The sequence below is a fragment of the Syngnathus scovelli genome, chromosome 12 (genome assembly GCF_024217435.2).
Source record: "Syngnathus scovelli strain Florida chromosome 12, RoL_Ssco_1.2, whole genome shotgun sequence".
Taxonomy (NCBI): domain Eukaryota; kingdom Metazoa; phylum Chordata; class Actinopteri; order Syngnathiformes; family Syngnathidae; genus Syngnathus; species Syngnathus scovelli.
The window spans coordinates 8,326,328-8,341,680 of NC_090858.1; the positions used below are offsets into that span (position 1 = coordinate 8,326,328).

General features: G+C 41.3%; 1 protein-coding gene across 1 annotated transcript in view; it reads right to left on the reverse strand.

Annotated features, from left to right (window-relative positions):
- The window catches only part of itga9 (integrin, alpha 9), a 36,890-nt gene that overhangs the window by 19,450 nt on the left and 2,087 nt on the right, over window positions 1–15,353 (reverse strand). The window contains exons 3-15 of the mRNA XM_049736954.2: window positions 14,842–14,948; window positions 12,904–13,027; window positions 11,832–11,899; window positions 9,814–9,943; window positions 9,648–9,733; window positions 9,501–9,563; window positions 9,068–9,205; window positions 8,699–8,804; window positions 7,592–7,686; window positions 6,739–6,829; window positions 6,399–6,444; window positions 6,170–6,321; window positions 4,911–5,071 (exon numbers count right to left, since the gene is read on the reverse strand). Coding sequence (XP_049592911.1) covers window positions 4,911–5,071; window positions 6,170–6,321; window positions 6,399–6,444; window positions 6,739–6,829; window positions 7,592–7,686; window positions 8,699–8,804; window positions 9,068–9,205; window positions 9,501–9,563; window positions 9,648–9,733; window positions 9,814–9,943; window positions 11,832–11,899; window positions 12,904–13,027; window positions 14,842–14,948 — 1,367 coding nt within the window. The remainder of the gene's footprint in view (window positions 1–4,910; window positions 5,072–6,169; window positions 6,322–6,398; window positions 6,445–6,738; window positions 6,830–7,591; window positions 7,687–8,698; window positions 8,805–9,067; window positions 9,206–9,500; window positions 9,564–9,647; window positions 9,734–9,813; window positions 9,944–11,831; window positions 11,900–12,903; window positions 13,028–14,841; window positions 14,949–15,353) is intronic.

The following is a 15,353-nucleotide window of genomic DNA, read 5'->3' on the forward strand; positions in this document are numbered from 1 at the left end:
ATTCTGTTGTTGTTTAAAAAAGGATCCCTCTAAAGACTTCCTCATTTTGAGAAATTAACTTCCTCCAACATGGTGATTAAATTGTATCTATAAACAAGAAGATCATTATCTTCACACTCATGCAACCAGTTAAAACTAGCCGGATACGAATAGTTCCGTAATACAGTTAAAACAACTCGAGTGTGATTATTGAATCTTTGGGAAAGTTACCTTAAAGTGCTAAATGCAAAAGAAAGCTACAGGGAGGGGCAGCTTAAAAAGTGCGGTGTTTGTGTTTGAGACCGTTCCATCCTGATGATGGAAGAAGGCTCCAGATGCTTCCTGGAGCTGATTTCGTCACTCAGCGCAAACGCCTTTGGCCACTCTGCTTTACTGTTGTCATTGGAGACATTATTTATGGGCCCACCCCAATAAAGCTGCAACACACAAACGTGATGGTGCTAAATACATCCTTCAAGAGCTTTCTCTGCTGGGTATAAACAGATATCTCACGTATACATCTTTATGTTTACGTTTCTGCAGACGTTGGCTTTTAATGCAGGAAGCAGAGGGTGATGTTGACATCTACAATAACAAGCATTAAGAAAGAGAAGTGGGAAATGACAACACGGTCAGGGCCATGTCTCCAAGTGATGAAGTAATGGCAGCCCCCCGCCCCCCACACACTCTATAGGATAACAGAATTGTGCTCTCTTTACTTGTGTTTCCTTTACCATGGAAGTTGAGGAAACATGGCGAGAGAATCCCTCTCATTGTGGCCAGACTTGGCCACCCATAATGTTTCCTTGCGGTGGCATCGTGTGGTAAGCAGACAGCCAAAATCCTGCAGAACCATTTTGCCCAGCTGCCAAATTCAACAAAGTCAGCCAATCGGCGCAACTTTCGGTCAGTCAGATTTGGCGATGAACTTACGATGGCATGACCAGACTCGGTATAACGAGCCACGGTAGAAACGACACCTCACTAATGACTCCATTGCACAATTATAAGAACAACGTCAGATGTTTTACTGCAAGGGGGAAAAAAAAAATCTGCTGGTTGTGCACTCCCAAAACAAGGCTGAAGAAGAGCTGTTTCACATTCCCTCTGGCACGACCATGTAGGGAAATCCTGGCAAAAATATTAGTCTAAGCTAAATTTAACTGGAATAATTCATCTTTATAACCTTGTGATATAAACAGCCGGAATTTCAGGACAAAGCACCGAGTATTAGCCATTGACGTTTTCCACTTTCGATATTGCTACAGCACAGTTTAATTATATTCTTTAGACACGATGCTTGACGTGCAGCCGTGTGTGACAGAAGACAGCTGGATATGATTACCTTCCCGCTACGTACTTTCACTGTATCAGCTCTCTCGGTAAATGAAACCAAGGGGGCGGCATCAAGGGAACTGCACGTTTCGGGTGAGTCTGTATTTTGTCTGTAAAGCGGCAAACAAAGCAGGCAGTGTGACAGCAGGCCCGGCTCAGGGCTCCCACGTGCCAAGCGATGCCGTCTTTGAGACTTGATCCACATGGGGGACTCTTTGGGAGGTTGTTACAGGAACTGCTGGTTTGCTTTTCTCTCGCCAGGGTTTCCTGTTTGTCTGTCAAGAGAAAGCTGCTAGGTGCCAATGACATGGAACATTTGAACACTCACTTAAAAGGAGTGGATTATAGGATTTCAAAGCATCCATTTATTTGATTAATTTAAAAAGATGGCAACTACAAAAGAACCAGTGTATACTGTAAATAGCGACTGATACACTTTTCAATTTTAACATCTGAATGGCGCTTTTATTCCTCAACAGAAAAACAAGACTTAAAACTGACTACAGTGGAAGTAAACCCTCTAATTTCAAACAATTCAGAATACAGGAGTCAGGATCTTTGAGTTTGTATGCAGCCTTTTTGTTGAATTTGTGTGACAGCTATTCCCAAAATCCGCCTCAAAAGTAGTTTTAAAAGAAGACCATAGAAAGATATGCAAATATACAAAAATGAGGGGATGTCGCCATAGGCCTTATCTTATACTTTACTATTATTACTAGTCAACAATTGTGTGACAGTTAATAATTCAAAAGTCTACACTGTAAATAATAGATGTTATTTTCTATTTGCCTTTGGAAAAATGGTTTGGAAATCTGAATATATTGAAAGTAAAATTGTCTTCATTCCTTGACGAAGGCCTATCATTTTCATGATATAGCACTGTAAATTACAAAGCGACAGTAAGTCAACGTGGTGAGAATAAGCATATCAATGGAGTTTATCATACGCCTGTAACCAAAGGAAACAATAGTGATATCGTATTTTCCTCGTGACCGGACGCAAAAGACAACTTCCACAAACTACAGCATTGCAACGGTGCCAGGCAAATCTTAGCGGGGCACTGGAATATAGGCCAGGGCAAAATGCACGTGTTGGGGTGTAGCAAGCGAGACACTTACAAGCTAAATTAAACGGACAACTGTTTCGAGCAGGGCTTTAGCAGCCTATTTTAACTCCTCCTTGGAGACTGAGATGCATCCACTGACCTACAAAACACCAGGCAATGTCCACAAATGCTCTTGCTGCAATTTCAAGGCACACATGCATGAGCCTATGATGGACTCGCTGGAACAAAAACACACGTATGACGATGGACACTTTGCAGTCGATGTAAACAATCCATAAGCATGACAGGTGACCAGAGACAGAGTTCAGGAGAAGTGCAGAACACCTAATAAGGCCTTAGTTGACTAGGGCTTGTTGACTCGGACGAGCTATGAATCAAATGATTCAAAGCAATGCAAGACATGTAGACTCCATGAACAGACATAGTGAATAATAGCTATGTTATAGTGAGACAGGCTGTTTATCCCAATGTCACATTAACACCGCACCTGTTGTGCCACTGAACATTCTGCAGATGAAGAGCACACTGAGCAAGTTCAAACAACTTGCACAAAAAGCAAGCAAGTACTCTGAGCAAATACTCTGTCTAACTTTCTATGTGGTTTCCTACTTCATGTTCACAATAACATGGTGGTCTTAAGAATGTTGTCACCTAACACGCCAGGTATCTTTAGTAAAAAGAAATATGCATATATATTTTCATTTTCAGTTCAATGTCCACATCTGCCAAAGTTTTAAGAGGTGTTTCTTTTGGCACAATGCATTGAGAACTCGCCACACCAGAAAAGGACGTCAATTATTCCAAATCATTTAAGGCAACAAATCACGATGAAGAATTTGGCTTGCCTGACAACATGACTCAGTGGCACACAGCACCTCTGGTCATTCAAATCCTAATTACTCATAACTGTCCAAAATCTTTTTTTCCCCTCCAAACAGGGGCAAAAGCATGTGAGTGGTTTTATTTAGCCGAAAATAACCAAACATGGACCATCTGGATGGCTGGTATGCCGCAAGTCCATGCCAATGAAAACATGTTGAAAACGGTCAACATGAAAGACTTGCATAATTTCAGCAGGTAATACTGAATATGAGCCTCTGCATGCGGCATACCTGCTGCTATGTTACATGTTTTCACAAAGTGTGATTTACTGGTCTAGACTTTCACTTGAATGGTAGAAATTGAGCATGTCTGTTCCGGTCCGTTGGATTTTGCTGAACAAATTCAACTTTAACGCTGTATAATTTTTTTTTTTTTTTTTTAATTAAATGGTCATTCAGGACTGTTAGATAATCTGTAGTAGCTGGCTGCAAATATATATTTTTCAATTGCTAGCTCAGAGTTAATGTTGAGCAACTTTGGTGCGTCTCGGCTCAAGAAATCAATTTTGACGTGGGGCCGACATAAAAGCAACACAAGTCTCAACACCCTGCTGAGGCACTCGACCCGGTTCACTGTATACAAAGACTCCCTGGTGAAGCTTCCAACCCACCCATAAGGATGCAACTGGGAAACCAGATGCTTCCCATTAGCATACCGCTTCTGGGGAATGGGCCTACTGACTGGTTGATGTGGGACAACATGTGAGAAAGATAAATGACTCCATTGGTTTGGAAGACTCCTCGAAAGGGCAACGACATCATCCCTGCTAATGCTGATTCTTTAAAGTTTAGGACAAACACATGCTGGAAAAGAATAAAGAGTCACACCAGGTCATTATGTGTGCACCGCTTCATCTTTCGCTAAGACATACCGTCACCCTATAGATGTGTCAGGTGTTGATTGAGCACATATACAAAAAATAAAAAGGGGCAATGGAACAAAATATCAACATTGTGACCGACGTATGGATTGAACAGTATAATACATAAAGCATAAAAAAAAATCACTATTTTTCATCTGTGCTGTGTGATGCAAACTATTGTGTCTGTAGGTCACCAAGTAAAAGCTTGGCAACACAGCTTCCCACACAAAAAGTACTAAGAGCGCTCTGTAAAAAAATAAAATGGTCATGAATTTTACAAGCATGCATTATGGGCTTCCGTCTATAAGAAAAGGAAGCATGGCCGGTGCCCTCAGGACGTGGACCCTCCCTGTTGCTGCAGAACCTAATCACAGCGGAACACAATAGAGGGACTGTGATGACAAAGGCAACTTTGTTTCTGTCTTTTTCTGAGACTTGTACACTTGAGGCTAATAACACAGAACCCTATGACAGCATGATTTCACCAAGCGCATGACTGTTACATTAACCTCAGCAACTGTTGGTCGGGAGAGTGCCAATATTCTCGTAGCACGTCCATGATTGTGAATTTTGCTCGCTTGTATTACAGAGCGTAAACATTTTAACTGGAAAAGTGTGCACTTGGCCTCCAAAATAAACAGATGAAGATAAAACAAACTTCTGAGGGAAATAGTTCTAATGTCACACTGAGTGTTTCCGTCGTGGGAAACAAACTGAGAGACTATTTAAGGGAGTTAGCAGCAAAGAAAACAAGCCAACACGAAGAACCAGACAGTCCAAACTTACTTTGACATAGGCAGTGAAGCGCTGGCACTTGTCATTGTTGACGTCCAGGTTGAGCTGCTGGTTTTTCTGGCTGATCTGAGAGCCACTTTGAATGAAGTAGACCCGTGAAGGCAGGTTTTTTTGTCTCTTGTCCACATCAGCCGTCAAGTTGTACAGCAGCTCTAAATCGGATCATACACACAGTGTCAATTGAATCCAATGGGTATCAATCTGATTGGCATTTAGAGTGGTGATTTTATTTTGAGATTGTCATCTTCGAGGTGGCTAATAAAAGGAGTTATTTTGATTCTGGGATGAATGAAGCAGAACTTGGTGTAATAACTGAGTTTAAGGTGAGAAGATGATGAAAAACATTGGAAAAAGGAAACCAATCCTCCAGCTGGTCAGGCAGACGATGTTTTTATTACACCCCGGCTGGTTCCACCCCTGGCTTTAGTGATGGAGAAAATGAACAACTACTCTCATTTTGAAGAGGAATCACAAGTATGAGGTCAAGTGTTACTGGCATTTCTGAGAAATCTACACACTCCTGTCTTTCAAGCTCCAGTACAGTGAATGAATCAACCTCAGTCTGTAGTAATTGCTTCACAGGGTGTTAGACTGCTAAAACACTGGGAGGGGCAACAAACACACCCAGGTAGGACCGAACCCCTCTGTTTCTTCCATCCAGTGGAGGACCATGAGCTCACTCTCAAGGAGGCAACGGAAGGTTGCATTGTGGACGTCACCAAACACATGGCGCTGCACTTTCCACGCGCTTTGCCAGACGACCAAACAGAGGGGCTTTATTCCGGCAAGCGCTCATTATGCAACACGTCTCTTACTCCCCGGGGGGTGGGAGCTAGGAGAGACCGCACCCAAACACTAGAACAGGATAGCACCTCAGCGTTCAACGCCACCATAAGCCCTCAGCAAAGACTAAGCACACAGACTCTCTTCCTGTCCTGGCAGAATCAACATGATCTTTCTTTAAAAGATTCCTTCTGTTTAAATGAGCAGCAAAAGGTCAGAAAGTAAGATTTTTTACTTGAGCAATAGCACCGATAAACGCCTAATGGGATTTTTGGCTTTCAACATTATTTTCACATTATCCTCTGAATTGAGAGCAGGCAGGGTGCAAAAATGTTGATCTCAAGCTGCAAAAACTCTCAAGTGTTTCAAGTAGCGGACATTCGTTTTCTGGAAGTGTTAACACACTGTGGGAATATGATGGAGATGGACTGTGTGTGTGAAACTTACTGATGTTCTCTCAGCCTCACCTATTTGTCCAGGAAGTTGTCTTCCATGGAAGCGCATGCAAACGGTGATGTTGAAGCAGTTTATGTTCTGGCCTTCGTGGCACTGAGGTACAGAAATGTTGATGGACACAGGCAAGAAGATGGAGACGTCCACTGTAATGACAGGCCGGGTCCTTGCACCACAGGGATTATGAGTTAGTATAAATAAAAGAAATAAAAAATAGACTGCTGCTTTACCATAATTGCTCACCTTAGGAGCACCACACTATCCGTCATGAAAGCTCCAATGGTGATATCTGCAATAAGAATATGCCATAAAGATTGATCATACGGTGTGTGACATCACTCGATACACACCTGTAATTGCTAAACAAAGAACCACTGAGGGTCATTGTGGTTCAGATTGAGGAATGCTGTCAACAAAATGCCTCTGTCACGAGTCTATTACAAGAGAATGAGGGCCAAAACTTGTGACTATGAAAAATGAAATGGTTAATGGTTTTTTCCTGTGTTTTTGAGGTTTTCATTCGATCTTTATGCTGTGGTTGGGGAAATCTATCAAACCTCAATCCCATCTGATCCGTCCCTACCTGTGTATCCATTACCGTCCATGTCTACATTGCCAGATATGGCCTGACCAAACATCTGGAGACCAGGATTGACACTACGCCCAGTTATTTTCTGTAACACAAGATAGCACCCATTAAAATATAGTTCAAGATAACATTAAGACTGTGAGACTTGCACTCTGCTTTGTGTTTGTTTTCCCACAGTGACAGATTTAAAAGCATTCGGGGTCGAGTCAAAGAGCAGTCATTAATAAAGAATAATTAGCAAAACATGTCAAAAATTGGAAGAGTGTCCCTAAAGTAGCCTTTTATATATATCCACAAAACAAGTGGCAGATCAAATACATTCATATGGTACTTCAATAATATCATGATAAAACATAACGATTTTTAGCCCTTGACTGTCAGATTATATTACATCTCGACATCTTGTGTTAAATACCCAACCAAAATTACAAATAAAATGTTCTCATGAGCAGACCTTCAATGCAATGCAGATGATTATGAACAGAACAGAAATACAAGCCTACTTTTTTTTTTTTTTTTACAAATTACTGTAATACAGTCAGCACTCTCATCATTAATGTTGTAACCATACATCAGTATTACGACTAAAGCGTCATGATCCAAAATGGCTTGTGGGGTTACCCAAGTAATTTTCAGCATAGAAGTGCATTGTGGGTTATAATGGTCATAGCTCAGTTAAAGCCTTTTCAGGACTAACATTAATTCCCTAGACCACATTCTCCTCACAGTTCTCTTTTAACTCAAGTTATTCGACACACATGCATGGTGACCATATGTTTTCTATTTAAAATCCAGCACATAGCCTACATTATACATGCATTGGTGCACATTAATGGCAATGTCTCACCATGGAATATTTGCTGATGATTCCCGTGGCATCCCCGTGATAGATATAAACAGCTCCTCCATAGTCATCCTCTTTGGGAGCACCTATGGCTACATCTGCAGGGGAATTGAAATACAACAATGGTATGGTTGTGAAGCATTGAGGCTTTGGTGTGCGTTAAGTTGGACAGTACACACTAGGGCCACAAACAGCTAACTGTAGATAGACAATTAAGTGTTGTTAGTGGCTAGAAAAATTTGGACGACCTTCTGAGGGAGTGGAACCAAAACTATAAAGTGCTGGCAAGAGCAGTTAAATAACATTACCATATCCCATTTCCACAAATAAAACACATATAAGCTGAAGCGGGAATTATAAAAAGGGATAGCACGTTTGAGTATCCAACACACAATAATTAACTAATTATGACTCAACATAGAAGTTATCCTCATAAAAACAATTATTTCTACATACTATGTCGCTTGAAATTGAATGGGAACGCTGTCAGTCACTCAGTCGCTTTGGCTCTTTTTGCCATCAAGAGAGTAATTATAATGATGGGTTACGAGATGATTTATAACTGACTATTTTTCCACCACATACAAAAACTGTGCAAGGCTGCTTGCCGAGAGACTGTTGAAACTGGGAAATAGCGGGGCATGAGAAGGGTGCCAGGTGGTACACCGAGAGCCAAGCCAGGTAAAAGCCAGGAAAGTAGCCATATTAATAAAATGTCAGAATGACAGTTTGAGCTATAATTTAACCAACTTTGAAAGTTGGACAAACAATAATTTGTTCTGAACCCTCATCAGTTGCTCGTCTTTTAGAAGCTCTACTTATTCCACGACGGCGAGTAAAGGACAACAACAGTAGTGCATGAAAGTTAGTGAAATACTTCTGTGATTGCACAATTAATATTTGACTTGTGACTCAAGAAAATCTGCAAATTATGTGAAGGCTAACCAAAAATGATAACAAAGATCTCTTGAGCATGCTTTGTCGTCAGAAGAGTGATCTGGAGCAAGCACCAATTACTTGATGGCCACTGGACCACCTGAGCCGTGCTGCCCTATGTTGGCCCCTGAGCCACGGAGTAAATGAACCGTGATGCTATTACTTTACACTGACCTTGGTAGCCATCATCATCGATGTCTCCAATCGAGGAAATGTACTCTCCAAAGTGGGCGTTGTAAGCATTGTCTCCGGTCAAAACGACCTGTTCCTCCATCACCCCCTGAAAAAGGATATGCAGGCACGCAGTGAGAAAAACAGACACACAGAACTCATGATGTTAAACGAAAACTCAGGAAGGAATCACACAGAGCTCTGAAGCAGAATAACATTTGTGCGAGGTGGTAGGAAAAATACTGCCCACATAACACTACAGAAAAAAAATCGACAGGAATTGCATGTGAAGCCAGTTTGGAACCAACTTCAGATTTTTGAAAAATGTACAATCACTCAATTGACATGATAGAATTGTGCCAACCCACTTACATTGCCCTTGCTGAGGTACACAGTTACGCGGCCCTCATCCCGTAGCTTGCTGTGCATGGGTGCCCCCACCAGCAGGTCTGACAGGCCGTCCTTGTTCAGATCAACTGCACACAATGAGGAGCCAAAGTAAGAGCCCATCTGGAACCAAGCCGAGCCACAGACAGAGCATTGGGTCAGATCACAGACATTTTTTTTCCTATTTCATCATTGACATGCAGACAGTCTGACTGGTGGTATGTTTGTTCCTTTTTAACAACTTGAAATTAAATACAACTACAAAACATTAGCTACCTCAATTAAAAGTATATTTTGGTATAAGATAGTCAACATCATCAACATCACATAAATCTATAACGTAAGTCATACAGTAGCCTCTACATAATTAAAAACAGAAATGTCAGTGTGTGCATTTAAACCACATTTGAAGCCATACCATTTTCCCTGAGGCTTGAAAACTCTTCACCAAAGACACGCCATCAATTTTGAAAATGTAAACCTGAGGGTGGAAAAAAAAAAAAAAAACATGATCAGTGTTGCGGTCTGCACCAGATAGAAAACAGCAGAAAGATGAGGTGGCTACCTTCCCACTGCCGTTGTGCTGAGGCGCCCCTGCGGCTATGTCGATCACATTAGGTGAGGAGAAGTGTCCAGCAGTCACAGCATAGCCTGAAAACACATTGGGGTCAGTTGTGTTTCATTTGTTTGACTTTTATATTCCACATTAAGACGTAATAGCAGCCTCTTACCAAGATAGCTGTATCTGTGGGAGTCGACATCATCTTTGTTTAGACTGTAGAAGGTGTCAGACGTCAGGTTGTAAACCTTGATTGTCCCAGTCCAGTAGTAAGACCCGGGGGCCCCCATCACCACCAGCTCCTGTAAATGAACCCCCACCTCTTTCATTCAGATAATTCTCTCTTTGGGGCCATGAATTACCTTTCATCTGCACAGCTCAAGTGCCTCGGGGTGAAATTTTGGTTAACCGAAGGCCACAACGAAGGCCACAAACGGTTGCGCGCTATCTGCTGCTAAATCAACCGGTCGGAGGCCAAGAAGTGTGACGAGGAATGTGGAGCCCGTGCAAAATTGACAGCTGCGGGATGGCTTGTTCAGTCACGGCTTTGCACTGCGACAGCTTGGTGCAAACGTAGCAGTGAGCGGTCAGTGACAATAAAGGCTCGCCACACATAACCACTCCCAATGTTTCTCTGACAGTCTCTCTTTTATTGAATTGGGCTCCACACAAATATGAAAACAAAAGCAAACAACATCTTGCTCGGATGTGTCAACATCACGTTATTCTTGCTCAGTCACGCACGCGCACGCACACACACACACACACACACACACACACACACACACACACACACACACAGACACACACACACAGTCGGAGCGATCCGTCACAGATGCCAAACATCTGGCGACCGGTGAGCTCGGTCGGTGCAGATGAGGCCAAGATTTAACAGTTGGACATCTTTTGAAGGAATTCCATACATTCCTTTAGGAGCAAGGGCTTGTTGGTGGGGGTGGAGTGTCATTCAAATGACTAAATAACTCAACAGTGAACCTTTGTCGATTCAACTGTTTGATGATTTCACTTTTTGTCCATTTACAAGTACATTCTAAACACTCATTTGAAATAAGAGCAAAAGATATTTATAAAATCATCTATCTATTTCTATTTAATCTATACAATTTCTATGTATTATATAGAAATAATATTACTAAATAATATTATTTCTATGTTTAATCTATATAATGCATATACACAATTTAATCTGTATTGTGTTTTATGGAACGGATAACAGCAATTCCCAAATTGACTGTTGGACCTGGTCATTTTTTATTGGGAAAAATACTCAGTGCATTATCTATGTTTTGTCAGAGTGTTTGATTGTTGTTTTCATTTTACCACAGTTTACTCATGTTTGAGTGTTAAATGACTTACTATTGGGTTATAATATTAGCTGGTTAACTTGTTTTTTACACTTGTATGACTGTAATGTGACACAGTAATGCAGCTGCAATCAGTAACCAATATGTATAATAAGTAAGACTACTTCAAACGTCACATTTGATTCTCCAGAGACGGAACATGCATTTCAAAGAAAGACAGGTCTGTGATGGCCTCTGCTTAAATTGGCTCTGACTGCAATGTGAGACTTCTGAGCACCATCAGGAAAAAATTATATCACAAATGTACAGACAAGCTAATGTCACATTTTAACGTATACCTTATATGGACTTTTTCTTTTTTTTGCACTCGACAGTACATTTCACAGAAAGACGCAATTGGACCGCATCTGTTCTACTCACTTGGGCCGACCGTTTAAGGATGGAGTGCTGTACAAAAAGCTATTGTGTGATAGTGGATGATGTCATCGGTCAGCAGTGCATCCCCCGGCCCCGCTATATTCAGAAAAGGGAAATGTGTGTTTTCTTAATCGTTTTGATCGCGGGGAACCACCCCAGAGGTGAGGAAAGGCCGCTGCAGCCGGCGGAAACATAAAATTGCAGTTATCGACGACATGGATGTCTTATTAAGTTTTGAGATTCTACTTCATTTCACAATCTAACATAAAAAATATTCTCATGATCCCACAGAGTCAAAGAAGAAAAATAGAGCCTTGCAGTAGTGTTCAAACAAAGTAGAGTAAAATTAAGTAAGGAGTCATTTTATGCATTTGCGATGAAAACATGAAAATACACATCACTGTATGTGTCACGAAGATTAGGAAGATGAACAAGCATCGTTACTGACCTCTCTAAAAACTCCTGCTATCCCAGCTTGGCAGGAACCATGCTCTTCCCCATACTTCTGCTTATAATCTGGACACAAAAAACAAACCACAAATTATTTCACTGTGCGCTTGATCCAACATTTACTGGAGTTTTCGCTCTCTCGGCATTCCATATGGAGTTAGTCAAGGAGCGGGTCACATCCAAGAGGAATCTGGGGGAGCGGAGTGTAGGCAGAAAGGAGCCGCGCAACATCCAACGAGACCACTCAATTTGAGGGGGATGCTCTCGGATTACAAAAAAAGCTCAACTCGGATCAGCGTAAAATGCACGGTAAGTTGAATACAAGACAAGTCACAAGTCCGCTGCTGCAGACTGGAAGCGAGGCGAGCGCGTGCGGCCTGATGAACGTCATTGGCAGCACAAATGCTGTGAATTTTTCACAATAGAGGTTAACAGATACCCAATCTCCTCTGAGGACTGACCAATGCATACTTTCGACTTTGTACTTTTGTTGGACTTGTGGAGGGGGATCACAATTCATTCTACCTGTTTTCAGAGGCTCAAAAACAGATGTGCGCCTCTGTGACGGCACCATGCACGCATGTCACGTGACTAAAATGGAACTCACATGCAAGTAGTGAACAAGTTGCTTCCCAAGATGTGTGAGAAGTAAAAACAATATTTATATATAAATCATCCTTACATTGATAATAAATATCCTTAATTACAGGCAAGACGTATAAATCACATCATTAAACCCTAAATAAACAAAAGCTGTCATTATCCTTAGAACATAACACTGGATGATCCAAAAGCAATTTGGAGTTCAACCAAAAAGTTTCTGAACGATTTACTTCATCGTGGGTTCTGCTTTTTCGTTGGCTTTTTTGGTGATACCACCACGGAAGGATTTTGGTGAGAGAAAAGTGTGATGGTAACCATAGACTCTTAAATGGAACTGATTGCTGAGCAATCAGAAAAACATTAATGAAGTGCAAATTTCAGTTCCAACAAGCATATGTACGTATGTATGAACTTTTACTTTATTTTAGTTTTATAACACAGCTGTTCAAGTGGTCCACTTTACGTACCTTCGTAACATGGAATGAGGGGTTGCGTCCTGCCCTGGAGAGATGGCGGGATGATCGAACAATATCCATGCGGGAGGATATGCTCCGAGTCATAGTAGACGTTTTTCCAACGGTGGGCACAGGCCTGCAGAAAATAAAACTTTTACTCTTTTAAACTGTGTACAGAAAGCAGATTGACCTCGACCGCATTGTATTTGCTCAAGACGCTCTCGCGCTGGGCTGGAGTCAGTGGGTCTCAGAGGATGTGGAACCTTCTTCAATGACTCTGCAGGGTGCATAACTCAATGCGGGCTTTACGGCATTAAACATGCAGCGTGGAGGAATTGTATCTAAATTTAAGCAATACAAAAGCTTGAGGCAACAAAAATGTGATCCTAAAATAACACCCAAATCATTTGTATGGTACACTGGCTTATAAAAAGGGAGAACAGTGTCTCCTTCACTGCTGTGAAGACCCTAGACTTATTATATTTTCTTCCAATTTTTTTGTCCAATCAGATTTTACTCTTTACGTTGGCAAGTCACTTCACTGCCGTATACGCTATAAAAGGTTGAGTGTATTTACAAAACGACAGTGCCAATCTTTTAGGTCCAGGATTAACTGAAATTAACCTCACAAATTTAAGTGGCAATAGAATAACCTCACATATAAATGGCGCCACATCTTATTGTCATGTTCTTGTTCAGTGAGAGCCTTGGAAGAAACATCTGCCAAGCAGACGGTTCCCCCCTGATGCGTTGCAACATGAGCTCATTCAGATGACGAGAACAAAAAATGTTACGGGCTGTCGAGCAGCCTAGCAACACATTGGGATATGATGAGTCAGCACCTTTCTTTTATCATACACTTATCGAGACGGCCGCAACACTTTGCAGGTGAAGGTGGTTTAACTGTTCACTCACATTCCTGAAACAGCAGCCAGGGGTAACAGGATGCTGCAAAATCATGCCAATTGATTCCACCAGGGCATATAAAATATATTCATACAGGCTGAACCGTAAATCCTCAGAGACATAAAGATTCCTCTGATTTTTCCTGCATGACGAAGAAGTCAGACGGAAGGCTTTTTGAGCCAATATTAGTATTTACAGTAAATCTGTGTGACTCACGATGATTTTGAAAATGGCTTGGACTTGTTCCTGCTTGTCTAACTGATGGTTCCCCTGCCGCCCATTATAAGAGGTTAATAAAGGACCACCATAGAGGGGTTGAGGTATGCACTGACAAAAAATGGTGATTTGAATTTACTCAATTTAATTTAATCAAGTTGTTGCGTTAAATAAAACACATCTGGAGTCAAAAATATTGTTTTAGTAGATTATTAGTCTAACTGCCCAATGGGCTGATTTAAAAGACATATTGCAAGTTGATGGCCGCTCTTCACATGTTTTTGAAGTAAATGAAGGAAGAAATGAATGAATTTCAAAATCACCACTATGCCAGGTGCGTCTGCAAAACACTCGAGCTGCCAAATAGGCAAAAGTGCAGCGGGCCTGTGCTGATATGGAAATCAGTATCCGCCGAACGCAAACACGTGGTCTACTAAAATAGAGCTCATATTGTACGTACAGGCCGAAGAGGAATTTCAAGCTTTATCAAAGGAGAACAGCCAAAAACATGAGACTCTGCCCTTGTGTACGTTTAGTTTTTATTTTATTTAATTTTGGTACTTTGCTCTGTCTTTGAATTTTCTGATACTTTTCAATCCATGACACATAATAAAAAGACCTTTGGAATAACTTATGAATCAGTGCTACTGTATATAAATAAAACTGATTTGAGCTACATAAAAGAGCCCCCATGATAGGCAACTTATACAAGGCAACTGTTGTGTTAATGAGAGAAAACTAACACGAAATGTGAAACCACATGCTTGAACTATTTTTTGAAACAATGATGCTGCTGTAATCAGGCCCAGCTCTCATTAATCAACTCACCAGTATTTTGCCGTCGGCTCTGTTCTGACGCGCTAAGCTTACTCCCATCCACTCGTCATCCCTGTCCCCTTGGCACGTCTTCCCGCACGACTCTCGGGGCTTGTTTCCTGATGGACAATGAGAGCAGTTTGCAGACGTCACAACGTCAGGACAAAGGATGCCTTGCAGAAAAAAAAAAAAAAAAAAATTGTCCGCTATTGTCGGACTTTTGGGTCTTGTCCTGTCAGCTTGGCAAACAATATCCTGATGTTTTAAAAACATGGAAGTTGTTTGTTTGTTTGTTTGTTTAAATGTGGTTGCTAGGTAGCTGCAAGCCAAGAGAATACATGTACAGTGGAATTGCTTAATGAAAATGCTCCAAAAGTGGCTTGATTTGGAGTTCAACCAAGGATTTTGTGAGAAATAGGCCTCAAACATCAAATATAAGTAAGGGCTTAAACCATCATTGTGTCTAACATCAGACTAGATAATTGTACTAAGTTCATTTTGTTTTTCCTTATTTAATCACTTCA